At 44.5% G+C, this 16,838-nt stretch overlaps 1 protein-coding gene across 1 annotated transcript; it reads right to left on the bottom strand.

The window, feature by feature from the left end:
* Positions 1-5,428: 5,428 nt before the first annotated feature.
* LOC125508350 (O-methyltransferase 1, chloroplastic-like) lies at positions 5,429-12,978 on the bottom strand. Its single transcript, XM_048673050.1, has 7 exons — positions 12,642-12,978; positions 10,293-10,468; positions 10,102-10,222; positions 9,601-9,725; positions 6,741-6,869; positions 6,479-6,649; positions 5,429-5,715 (listed from the first exon to the last, which is right to left on the bottom strand). Exons 1-7 carry the CDS (start codon positions 12,889-12,891, stop codon positions 5,644-5,646), a joined length of 1,044 nt encoding a protein of 347 aa, XP_048529007.1. The 5' UTR covers positions 12,892-12,978; the 3' UTR covers positions 5,429-5,643.
* Positions 12,979-16,838: the final 3,860 nt, after the last annotated feature.

Raw genomic sequence — 16,838 nt, 5'->3', positions numbered from 1 at the left:
TAAAACTTTGTGAATCTTGATTACAAAAACTTTTCAAAAAAAATAATTATCCCCTTGTACAATTCCATTGTATTATAAAAATAATGTGCCAAGGTTTGCCTTTTAGGATGTTTACATTTGCTTGATGGTTTGTACGGTGCAGGACAGAAACTTTGGCTGTAGTGCGCGATTTTACATTTTTAGCTGGAACGTCAAATGGTTCTGATTATTTTTGCACTGCCTTCCTATACTAATTGTTTATTTTTTCTAATTTTGGTAGAATTTTTCAAGTATCATAAGTATGGTGAATGTTCAGATTATTACAGACTGTTCTGTTTTAGACAGATTCTGTTTTGATGCATAGTTTGCTTGTTTTGATGAAACTATCAATTTATATTAGTGGATTAAGCCACGGAAAAATTATATTACAGTAGACACAATGCAAAAACAAAATATGAATTGGTTTGCAACAGTACTTAGAGTAGTGATTTGCTTTATTATACTAACGGATCTTACCGAGTTTTCTGTTGAAGTTTTGTGTGGATGAAGTGTTCGATGATCGAGAAGGTCTCGATGTGAGAAGAAGGAAGAGAGTCAAGAGCTCAAGCTTGGGGATTCCCGAGGCACCCCAAGTAACTATTCAAGGAGACTCAAGCGTCTAAGCTTGGGGATGCTGGGGAAGGCATCCCCTCTTTCTTCAACAAGTATCGGTATGTTTTCGGATTCGTTTCGTTCATGCGATATGTGCAAGTCTTGGAGCGTCTTTTGCATTTAGGTTTTATTCTTATTTTTATGCACCATGCTGGTATGATATAGTCCTTGGTTGATTTATAGAATGCTCTATGCACTTCACTTATATCTTTTGAGTATGGCTTTATAGAATGCTTCATATGCTTCACTTATATCATTTGAAGTTTGGATTGCCTGTTTCTCTTCACTTAGACAACCGCCATTTGTAGAATGCTCTTTTGCTTCACTTATATTTGTTAGAGCACGGGCATATCTTTTGTAGAAATAATTAAAACTCTCTTGCTTCACTTATCTATTTAGAGAGATGACAGGAACTGGTCATTCACATGGTTAGTCATAAAATCCTACATAAACTTGTAGATCGCTGAATATGATAAGTTTGATTTCTTGCAATAGTTTTGCGATATAAAGATGGTGATATTAGAGTCATGCTAGTCGAGTAATTGTGAAATTGAGAAATACTTGTGTTGAGGTTTGCAAGTCCCATAGCATGCACGTATGGTGAACCGTTATGTAACGAAGTCGGAGCATGAGGTGTTTATTGATTGTCTTCCTTATGAGTGGCGGTCGGGGACGAGCGATGGTCTTTTCCTACCAATTTATCCCCCTAGGAGCATGCGCGTAGTACTTTGTTTCGATGACTAATAGATTTTTGCAATAAGTATGTGAGTTCTTTATGACTAATGTTGAGTCCATGGATTATACGCACTCTCATCCTTCCATCATTGCTAGCCTCTTCGGTACCGTGCATTATCCTTTCTCACCTCGAGAGTTGGTGCAAACTTTGCCGGTGCATCCAAACCCCGTGATATGATACGCTCTATCACACATAAACCTCCTTATATCTTCCTCAAAACAGCCACCATACCTACCTATTATGGCATTTTCATAGCCATTCCGAGATATATTGCCATGAAACTTCCATCATCATCATATACATGACTTGAGCATTTATTGTCATATTGCTTAGCATGATCGTAAGATAGCTAGCATGATGTTTTCATGGCTTGCCCGTTTTTTGATGTCATTGCTACGCTAGATCATTGCACATCCCGATACACCGCCGGAGGCATTCATATAGAGTCATATATTTGTTTTAGATATCGAGTTGTAATATTGAGTTGTAAGTAAATAAAAGTGTGATGATCATCATTATTAGAGCATTGCCCCAGTGAGGAAAGGATGATGGAGACTATGATTCCCCCACAAGTCGGGATGAGAATCCGGACTTTACAAAAAAATAAAAGAGGCCAAAGGAGCCCACCAAAAAAATAAAAATAAAAATGAGAGAAAAAGAGAGAAGGGGCAGTGCTACTATCCTTTTTCCACACTTGTGCTTCAAAGTAGCACCATGTTCTTCATATAGAGAGTCTCTTGAGTTATCACTTTCATATACTAGTGGGAATTTTCATTATAGAACTTGGCTTGTATATTCCGATGATGGACTTCCTCAAATGCCTAAGGTCTTCATGAGCAAGCAAGTTGGATGCACACCCACTTAGTTTCAGTTGGAGCTTTCATACACTTATAGCTCTAGTGCATCCGTTGCATGGCAATCCCTACTCACTCACATTGATATCTATTGATGGGCATCTCGATAGCCCATTGATATGCCTAGTTGATGTGAGACTATCTTCTCTTTTTTGTCTTCTCCACAACCACCATTCTATTCCACCTATAGTGCTATGTCCATGGCTCAGGCTCATGTATTGCGTGAAAGTTGAAAAGGTTTGAGAACGTCAAAAGTATGGAACAATTGCTTGGCTTGTCATCGGGGTTGTGCATGATGTAAATATTTTGTGTGGTGAAGATGGAGCATAGCCAGACTATATGATTTTGTAGGGATGAGCTTTCTTTGGCTATGTTATTTCAATAAGACATAATTGCTTGGTTGGTATGCTTGAAGTATTATTGTTTTTATGTCAAAGGATAGATTATTGCTTTGAATCACTCGTGTCTTAATATTCATGCCATGATTAGATATGTGATCAAGATTATGCTAGATAGCATTCCACATCAAAAGTTATCTTTTTTATCATTTACCTACTCGAGGATGAGTAGGAATTAAGCTTGGGGATGCTGATACGTCTCCGTCGTATCTATAATTTTTGATTGTTTCATGTCAATATTATTCAACTTTCATATACTTTTGGCAACTTTTTATACTATTTTTGGGACTAACATATTGATCCAGTGCCCAGTGCCAGTTCCTGTTTGTTGCATGTTTTTGTTTCGCAGAATATCCATATCAAACGGAGTCCAAACGGAATAAAAACTGACGGAGATTTTTTTTGGAATATATATGATTTTGGGGAAGAAGAATCCACGCGAGACGATGCTCGAGGGGTCCACGAGGTAGGGGGCGCGCCCCAGGGTGTTAGGCGCGCCCCTGACCCTCGTGGCCACCCCGTAAGGCGGTTGGTGCCCTTCTTTCGCCGCAAGAAAGCTAATATCCGGATAGAGATCGTGTTAAAATTTCAGCCCAACCGGAGTTACGGATCTCCGGGAATATAAGAAACGGTGAAAGGGGAGAATCTGAGAACGCAGAAACAGAGAGAGACAGAGAGACAGATCCAATCTCGAAGGGGCTCTCGCCCCTCCCATGCCATGGAGGCCAAGGACTAGAGGGGAAACCCTTCTCCCATCTAGGGAGGAGGTCAAGGAAGAAGAAGACGAAGGGGCCCCCTCTCCACTTCTCTTCCGGTGGCGTCGGAACGCTACCGTGGCCATCATCATCATCACCGCGATCTACACCAACACCTCTGCCATCTTCACCAACATCTCCATCACCTTCCCCCCTCTATCTACAGCGGTCCACTCTCCCGCAACCCGCTGTACCCTCTACTTGAACATGGTGCTTTATGCTTCATATTATTATCCAATGATGTGTTGCCATCCTATGATGTCTGAGTAGATTTTGGTTGTCCTATCGGTGGTTGATGAATTGCTATGATTGATTTAATTTGCTTGTGGTTATATTGCTGTCCTTTGGTGCCCATCATATGATTGCGCGCGTGGATCACATTCTAGGGTTAGTTGTATGTTGATAGGACTATGTATTGGAGGGCAAGAGTGACAGAAGCTTCAACCTAGCATAGAAATTGATGCATACGGGATTGAAGGGGGACCAATATATCTTAATGCTATGATTGGGTTTTACCTTAATGAACATTAGTAGTTGCGGATGCTTGCTAATAGTTCCAATCATAAGTGCATAGAATTCCAAGTCAGGGATGACATGCTACAGTGGCCTCTTCCACATAATACTTGCTATCGGTCTAGTAAAGTAGTCAATTGCTTAGGGGCAATTCCGCAACTCCTACCACCACTTTTCCACACTCGCTATATTTACTTTATTGTTTCTTTATCTAAATAGCCCTTACTTTTTATTTACGTACTCTTTATTATCTTGTAAACCTATCCAACAACATCTACAAAGTACTTTTAGTTTCATACTTGTTCTAGGTAAAGCAAACGTCAAGCGTGCGTAGAGTTGTATCGGTGGTCGATAGAACTTGAGGGAATATTTGTTCTACCTTTAGCTCCTCGTTAGGTTCGACACTCTTACTTATCGAAAACTGTTGCGATCTCCTATACTTGTGGGTTATCAAGAGTTGTCTTTTGGCTACACTCGCCGTCTGGTTATTTTTCTGTTAAGTCTTGCTATCGTAAGCTTTTGGTGGGTCCGGTGGTTTCTCGCTTCAATGGAGTTTGGAAGGCACTCATTTCTATGAAAATGAAGATTTTTATGTGGCAGACAATCCGTGGCCAATTGCCTGCTGCAGATTAAATGAAGAATAGGAATGGTCCTGATTCCGAATTTTGTGTGCTTTGTAGCCTTGCTGAGAATACTAAACACATTCTCTTTCGTTGCCCTTTGGCTAAGCTTTTCTGGAGCTGCCTTATGGAATGGATAGGGATGACTTGGACCCCAAATAGCTTTGATGAGATTAGAACCCTGGTGTCCCCGCTTGTGGGCCAGATTATGAGGCTTTTTTTGTTCGGATTCTCAGCTATGTGCTAGACTCTATGGACTACCAAGAATACGTTTAGTATTAAACTTGTGTTCCCTAACAAGGTTGTTGACTGTATTTTCAAAGTGTTTATTCTCATACAGCAATGGAAATCTTTGACTAAAACAACGACAAGGCGGCTGTGGAGGTTTTGATCTCTTGCGTGCGGGCTATGGCGAACTCTTTGTTGGGGCTCTTGTCGTCAACTTGGTTTCTGTCTGGCCTGCGTGTCTTATCTTGTCGGTGGCAGTTCTTTTTTTAACATAGTACAGACGCAAGCGCTTATATACACGTGCATACCCTATCTCTATGTACATCTGCACCGGGATTGATGTATTTGTTTGGAACCTTGTCTGTGATTCTTTGTGTCTTTATTAATTTAAAATCAGGCCTTGGCCTTTCCTCTAAAAAAGTAGATGGAAAAACATACACACAAATTTACAATCAACAACGGAGTCGTAGGATTCATGTGTTCGCCACGGACAATGCTTCGGTGCCTTACGGTACCTACCTTTGTATCTATGACATGTGGGCCCATACGTCAGTGACCCAAAGGCAGGTGCCTTTAACGCACCGAAGCTGCGTCCGTTCGCCACATACTACCTCTGTAATTTAATATAATAATACTTTTTTTTACACTATGACAATGTCAAAAAAACGTTTTATATTAAGTTACGAAGGGAGTATTTCCATAACGAAATTCCTCTAGACGACACAACTGAAAACAGTCATACAACGTGAAAGTCTTGGAAAGTACCCGATCTTTCAAAAGGTACCAGAGTTGAAAATGAGTTATCTGTAACCAAAAACACATAACTGAAAATCCATGATTACTTTGTGCTCTGCACGTTTCCCGGCAAGTCAAAACCATTCTCAACCCTCAAGTGCATCCAATACGGAACTAAAGTTCCTCGAATCCTTCTTCATCAGCGTCCTCCTCTGTTCTTTCAAAATGCGTCCAGAAGCTTTCCATCTGTCGACACATGCAAACAAGGAAAATGGGGTCAGCTTGAAGTATACTGTCTTTTTAGCCTCTCAACGACACAATCATTCGTAAAATTGTTCTCTTTTGGTTCAATCTGTCTATTCAAGTCCCATCCACTATTTGGTTTATCTAACTGGGTCTATTTGGTTGCACCATTAACAATATGGTGCTGCCGATATATGTTATAGTGGATTATCAACTCAAATAAGACTAAGAGATGCAATTAACTACTAATAAACTTTATACTTTGCTTTCAAGATTCTACGAGAATGATATATCAGAAATCTCCCAAGGGCGTTAATATGATCAATTTAGTCAATCGCCTTATTATATTTAATTTAACTGAACTCACACTGTCTTACATTAATGACCATCACACCATGTAGTAACAGATATCTTAGTTGGAAGTGTCTAGTCCTATACATTTTTAGGACTTTGTTGATGAAAATCGGATGGCCGCTGGGGGCTCAATTACCAAAACAGTTGAAGGGCTTAAGATGCAATTTGGCAGAGAAATGTTCAAGTGTAGCAATAGATGCAACTAACATTGAACAACACATATCAAATCCTTTGGCTGTCCAATCACTCAAGAGAATGGAATCAGGAGGTTAGGAACAAGATCCAGATGTGAGAAAAAGAGATGGACAGGTTCCTCATGTAAAAATGATGTCATTATAAACTATTCCAGCTCATACCAATTCCCAAAATTATCAAAGGCAAAATTGAAGTTTAGTGTCTTCCATTGGCTTACCTGTGCATCTGAAAACCGCAGCTGTTCTGCAACAAAAAGAACTCTACCACATTGTTCCCTTTGAGGAGCTAGATCTAAGCCGAAATCCTTTGCAACATTTTCATAGAGAACAAAGCTAACCCGGAAACCCTGGGTAAAGAAAAGGTTTTCTAGCCTGTCTTGTTCGGAGACCTGCATAGCGTAGGACAATGACACTGTTATAGATAAAGAAATTTACAAGTATATTGATGTTATTTTGTACTGTGGTAAATAATTGATCAACCATGTCTGCTGCTGCCGTCCAGTCTGGAAAATGTGGCACCTCTCCTATGAAGATACCCCCCTTCATTGCTAAATTGCTTATAACGAGCAGAAGGCTTTTGAAGGTTGAAGAAGAGGGCAAAGGTAAACCCTGCAATGCCATGGAAGTTTTGTTACACAAAATGCAGTTTCTAGAGCTTTTCCTATTGAATAGAAGACCAGAAAATTTGATATTTCTATAGAATTTCCCAATGCAGATTAAATTTCTCGACAGGGAAGTCAACTTCAAAAGGTATATTTTGCTCACTTCTGGCATATTTTGATTGGGTCATGGTCGAACAGGGATTTCTTGGAAGCATGGTAATGCGTCTGACAGTTACGGTTTACTCAGGCTCAACCCGCAGCTAGTCCAACCACCACTTCTTCAGTTGGATGCTAACCCTGAATTCAGGGGTCATACCTCACTGTAAGAGAACCCCATAGGGAGGTAAGTGGGCCCTAGAGTGCCAGCCACATCAAAACAGGGATAAGAGTCCCTAAACTCTTTACAAATAGGAAGTCTGGATCTGTTAAGAGATATTTCAGGTTTGTTATTTTCCACACACATACTTATCTTGTTTGTGTTCCCCATCCTTGCATGTAAGCTAGCTATTAAATGACTGGCCCTATTTGATTATCAAACAAGCAAAGTGTTATCCCATGTACCCCTTTCCCCTTTCAAGTCCTGCCCTTGCAGTGCCACTGCACCATCTTTGACTACGTGTCATGTCACAAGGGCCCAGGACCATCTCCGCCTAAACATTCCCACCATGTTACAAACCCAACCCGACCCATCAGTACTGGATTATACAGGATTGGTTCAGGCGTGTCTGTTCCTACTACTAAGAAATTGCCCATGTGCATGGAACTGCGAGCGTATTGTAGGCCAAGCATTAATATGCATTGTGTATGATGGCTAAATTGGTAGACACCGGATTTGATAAAACTTTTCAGAACTTAACAGGGCAACTAACCAGATTTTGTAACACTAGAGCCAGACTCCCAGACCCAAAACCTTTATCAGGCATGAAATTTCTGAGTTAAAAAAAAACGTCTGAAACTGGCAAAAATAATCCAGACTTTTGCCTTTTACCCATTTTCTGCAGATTCGGAGTTCAGGATATATGCCAGAAGCAATTTGGTATTGAAGTTGATCTAAGAGGATGATGCGGAGCATCCTATGATCATCCCCATGTACACTACGTCTACTCTCCAAGCCCCAAGAGGACATAAGACGAGACCTCAAGTATACGCCATTGGACACAAGGTTAACTCGCTCCTCTCCGAATCGTCACTTTCCACAAGTGAGACATGGCTACTACCTCAAACATATGTGCTATGCATGACAAAGAACCAAGAGGAAGGCCATGAAACAGCTAGGAGCATTGGACAAGACGGCGATGACACCAAGTGCGAGGAACAAGAGGAAGAGCTGCCAGGAAGCTACAGCTCTCGGACGTCCGACGATCTCCGGACGTCCAACGCCTGGAGACTCCACCAGCCAGATCGACTCAAGCCGAGGCAACCTACAACGCCCGGACAACCGCCAGACACCGGACGTCCGACACTCATCAGCGCCCGGACGACCGACGCTGACCGGAAATCCGGCGCCACCTCAACCGAGCCGAAACGTCGGAAGTCCGGCCTCCTCCGGACGACCGGACGCCCGCGAGAGACCAGACGACCGACACCCGTCGGACGTCCGACGCCTGTCTGCGCACAGTGTATCGGGCCGAGGCCCATGTATCCCTCACTTACCCCTTCGTGGCCCTAGACTATATATACTCCTCCACCTCCTCCTAGTTAGGGTTAGCAAAGGATTAGCTCATTTGAGAGATAGAGCTTTGCTCACCCACTTGGTTACTTCTCCATTGGAGTTCACGACCTCTTCGGAGAAGATCCCCCAAGCGGATTCAAGATCCCTCACGGGAAGACCCCCTCAAGGCCTCCTCACGGAGATGAACTAGTTACCTCTTGTATCATCCTTTGTTGATCGTGGATCATGTATCTCTTTGTGTTCATGGATCTAGCACATGTGTGATCGTTTCTCGTTGATTTGAGTGATTCCTCTCGTTTCCCCTCGTGATTTCCCTCGTGTTTCCCCTCGTGTTCATCGTGTTCTTCGTGTTCTTCGTAGGATCCCCTCCATTTCGTGAAAGATCGGCCCTAGGGTTTCCACCCTACATCAGAGGAGGTATTTGAGAGGTGCACAAAATGGGGTAATCTCGTGTATCCAATGGTCAGTTTTTGCTGGTTCTGCTTTGTTGGTTATTCCCAAGACTTTTAATCTTCAAGTTCAACCTCACAGTATTACTAATACTCCACATATACAGTTGAGGTTAAACAACAGAGAAACTAACCCAATTGCAGAATCTACTGTGGTACCCTGCACCCACCAGGAAATCTGGGGACGAGCCCTTTTCCACTGGGCACTGTTTCCTATACTCTGGCACACACATGGGATGGGATGGTAACGGAAGCATGTAGTAAGTGGTAACTTTGCAATTTTTTTCTTGTGAGAAAATATGCTGGTTATTGTGAATGCAAAAGAAGAGCAAGTTTGTCGCACGCTGGATTTTGCGGTTTGCAATTGGTGCATAATCCAAGATCAAGACACAGCAATTGGTTTGGACCTTTTAAGCTGATGTTATCTACTGAACAATTAAGTCCACACTAATTCTAACACTCTAATTGTGCCAGTGCCACATCCATAAAAAATGCACCACTGAAAAGCTCATACAGAAGCATCCTTGAACTGATAAAATTAACTATCAAGGGCGATGGATTTTTTTATGTTGAATTGCTAGCAGAGATTTGTTTGCACGAAATGGTAAGGTTATTACCTGCAGTACCCACAAGCTTGGCCTATTTCCATTGAAGCCATTTTTGCACAGGCCCTCTTGTAAATCAGGAGACTCTAAAGGAGTATGAAAGAGAACACAGCTCCGCGGTGTTTTTGCTCCTGCTCCTGTCATACCCCAATAAGTAGATAAAATTATATGTGCTTGTGAAAATCCTTTGTCAAGTTCTCAGCATATAAATTTTGAATATGCAAATGATAGATAGCATGTATTATTTTTGTCTTCCACAGTTATGAATATAGCGGTAGAGAAGAAGAAACAGATCTTCAATATGCTGTAATAAAAATACAGCTTTGGTGAGTCTATATTTCTATTTAACTTCGCATAGGACATATCTTATTGCTTTAGATTTGCGAACAATTAGCACTCGGGAGACAAATGAAATATTAAACGCTCATCCAAGATAATAATACATCACAAACAAGCACCAGTTCCTCAAAATGGGACAGAATAAGAATCTGTGTAGCATAATACTAATCACACCTCGGAGTTGCTGGGCTGCTGTACTGAAGATTCTTCCAGGTGATACATCATACACGATAGACATCCTTGGCCAGCTAAGCCTATATGGGCGAGTGTCCATTCCATCTGTCAACAAAACAATCTGTACGGAATAAGCCCTGGTAACAGGCGGAGCAGAAAATATTTGGCATAAAACTGGTTAATTTCAGTACCTGTCTAAAATTGTCTGACCTACTTATCAAGTGTTGCAATTTGTCATCAAGGTATCTAGTAGTTAGCCTATAATGCTCTGCAGATGGCATTAAATGAGAGACGAGAGATTCCGAAGCTTGATGTGCCACATCAAGTGAAAGTAGCACAGCAGCATATGGATCAATAAAAAGGGGATCTGCAACCACAAAAATTATTATAAAACATTGGAATCAGCAAACAGTCATATTATTAGTCACATTTATACCTCCAAAAAGAAATGTGGAGTAATACTCTACAGTCTACAAAGATCATTATCCAAGCTTTGCAAAACATGATTCAACCCTTGTATTTGCCCTACAACTTGCCTCCTAGGAGGATTGTTACAAACCCCCTCTTTTCAATACAATGAAACGCAAATCGTCTGCGTTTTCTCGAAAAAAAACTGTATCAAGCTTTACATTGTATGCGACTGAGACATAGTTGCTGTATTAGCTACTTCGGAAATCAAATGAGCATGCTAGATGCAACTAGAACGGGAAAACTTAAAGTAATCATGTGAGGGCACAAAATGAAACATCACACCATGTCATCACAAACAGAAACAAGATATTATACACATTTACGACTTCTTTTTTACCCATAAAGCACACACTATGGGTTGTTATTTGTTAAAGGCTTGTCTAGTGCAGCAAACATCAATTTATGGTGCTGAAATAACAAACAAAATGAGATTGTGCTTTGACAAATAAACTCAACACAGGCAGGTATCAATATATTGCCCTAAAATGAACTTATCCCGTGACCAAGAGAAGGTGAGACATTGACGGCTAAATGGTCTGTGTTTTTTAGCTGAGGACATTATAGCTTGACAATGACACAGAAAAGAATATTAACCTTTTTGGGTAATGGTTATTCAGCATGAAAGGTGATGCCAAACATTTCTGAGGATCACAATTTGTGCTGCCAAAAAATACCTAGCTGTTCTTAGTTCTAATTTAGCATATCGAAAGTGAGATGGTACATTGTATGTAGAGATCCACACAAAGTTACATTAGGTGCTGAAACACATTTCTTGGAGGACGCCAATTGTGTTGTCAATTGAGAAAGAAGGGGGTACTACGAACAGTTTTCAGAGTTCACGGGGTAAACTGAACCAAAACAAAGTTTGAGGTTGTAACGTGAACTCTAGGACAAGTTCAGGGGGTAAAGTGGACTTCTTGGCAAAAGAAATGCCAGCAGATTCACCATACACCCCTTCCCTCCCTAATAACCGCCAATATGGAGGCTAGGGGTGGTAAAGAATAAGAAAACTCGCTATTCACTCAGTTTATTTTCCATAATAAAGTAATCTAGGAGAGATGGCCAAGCGGTTCAAGGAGTAGCACTGGAACTGCTATGTAGCCTTTTGTTTACCGAGGGTTTCAATTCCTCTCTTTCCGTTTTTCTTAATTCATCAACATTAAGTATCAATGTATCAAATCAGATAACGATTTATTCCAGCAATAATATCTTATTTTTATTTAATAGAAATTAGAAATTCTCTATAGCAAATTACTGTGGTAAATCTCTATACCCGCCTGAATCTTCAAAAATTAAGGAGTGCACTCCAAGAACTGGGTTGCAGCCTCCATATTTGGAGGTTGGGGGTGCTGTTTTAGAACCGACACGGCGGGAGTGAACTTTCAGGTAAATTCTTCCTCTGCCTGCCAATCACACTGCTGCCCGTAGCACCGGGAAACACGCCCAGCAATAGCCACCACCGCGTGTCCAGCCCGCCCGCAGCCGTTGCCGCCTATTTTTCCCGCCGCCCACACCAATTTCCTGCATCGCGCCTCCAGCAGCAATAAAACACCTGCTGCCGAGGCCTCTACAGCCAGCCCTCCCCTCCCCCCATCAGCTCCGACCTCGGCTTTTCAGCGCCCCAGCCTCATGGCTAGGGAAGCCTGGGCCGCCCGCCACCTCGACTGTGCCGCTTGCCCCACCCTAGTCTTTGACGAGCAAGCATGCTTCGACAAAAATTTCCCCCATACATGATACATATGAACTTAACTAGTTTGCAATGTTGTTTAATTTTTTGATGCTGATCTGGCCAAAGTTTTGTTAAAAATCTTTGCCAAACCAAAGTAGAAATTTGGAGTACATGGGAAAAAGGAAAATGGAAAAATTAGGACTGCGGTTTGGAGAACCTGACTTAGTCCTTGACTTGCCTAAAAGGACAACAAGTTGCAATTCTAAGCAAATCCAATCAGATCATAGGAGCAAAACGCATCCACTCAATTCGTCCAACACGTTGTGCGCAACGCAGTAGTGCCAACATCAGCACAATCGTTGACCCAGACAAGCCGGAACATCCGATGCATATGGCTAACCTGGGCGGCGTGATTCTTCGTCCCTGAGGCGAGTGGCGCGGAGAGCGGCGAGGAGGAGCGGGGCGCGCTGCTCTGGTTCCGGGAGCGGGCCTCCGCGGCCGGGGACGTCGGCGCCGGTGGCGAAGAGCCCCGGTTGCAAGAGCCTACTCTTCGTTTGGCAGTTCCAGGAGGGGAAGGCGGTGGGCGGTGGCCGAGGAAGACGCGGATGTGGCCGGAGCAGCGGCGCGGCGAGCGGCGGCAGCACGGGCATGGTGGTGCGGACGTCACATGCTGGCCTTCCGTCAATCGGGTGACCTGCTATATCCAACCCCACAGTTGCTCCGTAATTCGTGCTGTCCGGGCCAACTTCAAAGCTGACCCTTAGAGTATCTTCAACAGCCGCGCCAAACTAGTGCCGCACCGCAAAATTACTCGTTTTAGTGCGCGCGCAACTGGTATAGTTGCTCCAGCGGGCGCGTAAAAACAGCGCGCGCAGCATATGCGGTTCAGCACGCAGCCCGAAACTCAATCGCGCGTCGCTTATTTGCTGCGCCCGCTCCCGCGCGCTGAACTCTCGCGCGCTCGCTCGCAACTCCCACCCCCCATCCAACTGCGCCGCCGCCGCCGACCGCGCCACCCGGCGACCGTTCCGGCGCTTCCCCGGCTTATCCCCGCCCCGCGGCGGCTTCTCCGGCCCCCCTCTAGTCCCGCCGCCCCTCGCGCGCGTCCGTCCTCCGACGAACAGCGCCCGCGCGCTCGCTGGTGCTCGGCGCCCGCAAGGTGTTCGACAAAACGCCTAGAAGGTATGTATTGCTCAAAAGCCATGAATTCCGTGCATGTTGATTGTAGTTTTTATATCATAGTATTGAGCATTGTAGATGAGTTCGTCGTATGATTCTTCCGAAAAAGAATTTGATATGAAAGAGGAGGAGATCTTGCAATGATCATAGCTATGCATATCAATAAAAAACCGAAGCACGGTGGTTCGGTTATGGGTCGGCAGAAAATTTGGAGGGATAGGATCGATGCCCACAACAGATTAATCAGGCATTATTTTGCGGAGAATCCCACATACCCCGAGTCGTATTTTCGTCGCCGGTTTAGGATGAGCACCAAGTTGTTCAGGCGCATTGGAGAGAAACTAGCGAGGCATGACCGCTTTTTTCAGCAAAGGAGGAATGTCGTCGGAGAGCTAGGGCATAGCACCTTTCAGAAGGTGACAGCCGCTTTGCGTATGCTGGCATACGGTATACCGGCTGATCTTGTTGATGATCACTTGGCTATGGGTGAGAGCCAAGCCATCATGTGTGTCAAGCGCTTCGCAATCGAAATTGTGCAAGTGTTTGGCGAGGAGTATTTGAGATCTCCCAATGCTGAAGACGTCGCAAGGGTATTGGCAATGAACAAAGCTCGCGGCTTTCCTGGCATGCTTGGATCAATAGATTGCATGCATTGGAGTTGGAAGAATTGTCCAAAGGCATGGCATGGGCAATTCCACGGCCAAAAAAAGGGTTTCACTATAATCCTTGAAGCTGTGACCGATCAAGAGACTTGGATTTGGCATGCATTCTTTGGAATGCTTGGATCTTTGAATGACATCAATGTTGTCAACCGGTCAACACTGATGAATAAGATTGCAAATGGTGAGTTGTCACCGGTGCAGTTTGTAGCAAATGGTCGTACATACAACTATGGTTATTATCTAGCGGATGGCATCTATCCAAAGTGGCAAACCTTTGTCAAGCCGTTGAAAAAGCCAGAAGGTAAGAAAAATCTTGATTTCCACAATGCTCAGGCGGCGGCTAGAAAAGATGTGGAGAGAGCTTTTGGGATTTTGTAAGCCCAATTTGCTATTGTGAGAGGACCGGCTAGATTTTGGGATCAGAAAATGCTTTGGTACATCATGCACGCTTGTGTGATCATGCATAACATGATCATCGAGAATGAGCATGGTCAAGATATAGACTACTCTCAGTATGAGCTTTTGGGACATCCCGTGCGAGTGCGACGGAGGGCTGAAAGAGTGGCACGTTTTGTTGCCTCCTATCATGCCATTTGACGTCCCGCAGCGCATAATGATCTTCAGAAGGATCTCATTGAGGAGTGGTGGGCATGAAATGGACGACAAAGAGCATCATGATTTGTGCGTTTGATATTGTATTGTTGAACTATTTGTTGTGTTTATTGCACTATTTGTTGTATTGAACGATAAACTGTTTGTTTGAGTTGTAATAATGAAATTGAACTATTTATTTTGATTTTTTTGTTTGTGTTTCATCTTTTATAGAATGCATATGTTGTTTGTGCGAGAGTTGCGCACTGCATTTTTGCGCGCTGCTGGAGCGGTGCGCGCGCTGCTTTTTAGCGCGGCTGCTGGAGCCAGCGCTGTGCGCCGTGCCAAACCAGGCAATGGGCGCGCGGCAAAGCAGTTTTTTGCGCGCGGCGCGTGTCGTGGTTCTAAGTCTGACAGTAGTGTAGGGGGGTAAGTATGGAGAGGCAAGATCTTAGCTATGGAGAAGTCGTAAGCACGCAAGGTTTACGAGTTCAGGCCCTTCTCGGAGGAAGTAATAGCCCTACGTCTCGGAGCCCGGAGGCGGTTGACTGGATTATGCGTGTATGAATTACAGGGGTGCGAACCCTTGTCTCGAAGGAGGGGGTGGCTTATATAGAGTGCGCCAGGACCCCAGCCAGCCCACGTTACAAAGGGTTCAATGTACATTAAGGCAGGGCGTTACTGGTAACGCTAGTAATAAAGTGCTATGATGACCATAAAAGCTACTTAATAACCGATCGTTAGCATGCTGAGTGTCTTTAGGTCTCCTGACTGTCGAGTGGCTTGGTCTTGGTCGAGTGGTTGCTTCTTGGTCGAGTATCTTCGAGTCTGTCGAGTGGAACACCTCCAAGTCGATTGAAAGATGATTTCTTCTGGAGATGTCCTTGTGTAGGTCAGTTTGGACAGGTCCATGCCCCTACCCTAGGTACATAGCTTCATCATTAGCCCCCGAATGGATCGAGGTTTGAGTGGGAAAGGGATTGAGCACTTCTCCGACTCATTTTTCATGCCGTGAGCATTTCTTGTTTCAGATCAATGAACCCGAGCGATGGCAGCGACTTCCTTTCCAGTCGCCTTGATCCATTCTTAGGTTTTTGTCGAGTGAGTTTCTTTACTTGAAAGGCTCCGAGTGACGGTGCGGAGGAGATCTTTGGTCTGACAAGTTGTTCCACTGCCCGCAGATTTCGTGGGATCCGAATTTTGGGAAGCGCGCGGGACGGGGGAGGCCGCAGTAATCGGATGGGATAGAGCGGAGCCGCCTCGATCCCCGCGCCACCTTTTTCGCCACGTATCACGCGCGCGATTGCTACGGGATTTGACAGAACCGCCCGGGCCTACCAGTCAGCCACTCGAAAGCGGCCTCATATAAGGCGTTTGACCGGGGTCTCCCGAACAGTGCGTCCCCATTATCTCTTCTCCTCTTCACGCTCCTCCGCTGCACTCGCTCTTGCCCTCGCGCCACCGTTCCGTACGCGTCTCGCCGGCAACGATGGGGAAGGAGAAGACAACGGCTCTGGAGCGGGCAAAGAAGGCGACGGCGAGGTCGAAGGGGAAGGCGACCAGTCGGGGCGGATCCTCCTCGCGAACCGGCCTGCCGAAGGGCTGGATCCAGGGTGACTGGATCCACTCGAAGCTCACCCAAGAAGACCTCGACGACCTGGCCGAAGGAGGGCTGATCCCCTATGACTCGGCGCGGCTTCCGGGGAAGGAATCCGAGCCGCAACCCCGGGAGGGTGAGCGCGTTCTTCTTGCCACCCACGTCGACCGTGGATTTTCTTTGCCTCCTCACCCTTTTTTTCGAGGATTTCTGAACTTCTTTGGGGCACAACTCCACCATTTTACTCCCAACACAATCGTTTATCTCGCCGCTTTCATTTCTTTGTGTGAGAATTTCCTGGGTTGCCGGCCTCACTGGGGTCTTTTCAAGCATATTTTCACTTGTCGCTCCCAGATAGTGAAAAAGGCTAATCCGAGTGATGAGAGGACTCAAGTGATCCAGATGTGTGGGGGTCTTGGTATCCATATGAGAGGGAAAATCTCCTTTCCGGCCATGATTCTTCCCGACTCAGTTCGCGGATGGCAGTCGTCCTGATTTTACTGTAAAGACCAGTCGACGCCAGGGCAGTCGACTGGCCTCCCTCCCTTTACCATGGACCGAGTGAGGA

Source organism: Triticum urartu, chromosome 5 (genome assembly GCF_003073215.2).
Source record: "Triticum urartu cultivar G1812 chromosome 5, Tu2.1, whole genome shotgun sequence".
In the NCBI taxonomy this organism is placed as follows: Eukaryota; Viridiplantae; Streptophyta; class Magnoliopsida; order Poales; family Poaceae; genus Triticum; species Triticum urartu.
The sequence above is the reverse complement of the archived record's forward strand: the minus strand, read 5'-3'. Positions and strand labels throughout refer to the sequence as shown.

Bases quoted from the DNA above. Each gene is read 5' to 3' on its own strand.
- LOC125508350 (XM_048673050.1), bottom strand. From the start codon at position 12,891: ATGCCCGTGCTGCCGCCGCTCGCCGCGCCGCTGCTCCGGCCACATCCG. The intron at 10,469-12,641 runs GTTAGCCATATG...TTGTGGTTGCAG, and splicing joins CGAAGAATCACGCCGCCCAG to ATCCCCTTTTTATTGATCCA. The intron at 10,223-10,292 runs GTACTGAAATTA...TATTCCGTACAG, and splicing joins GGTCAGACAATTTTAGACAG to ATTGTTTTGTTGACAGATGG.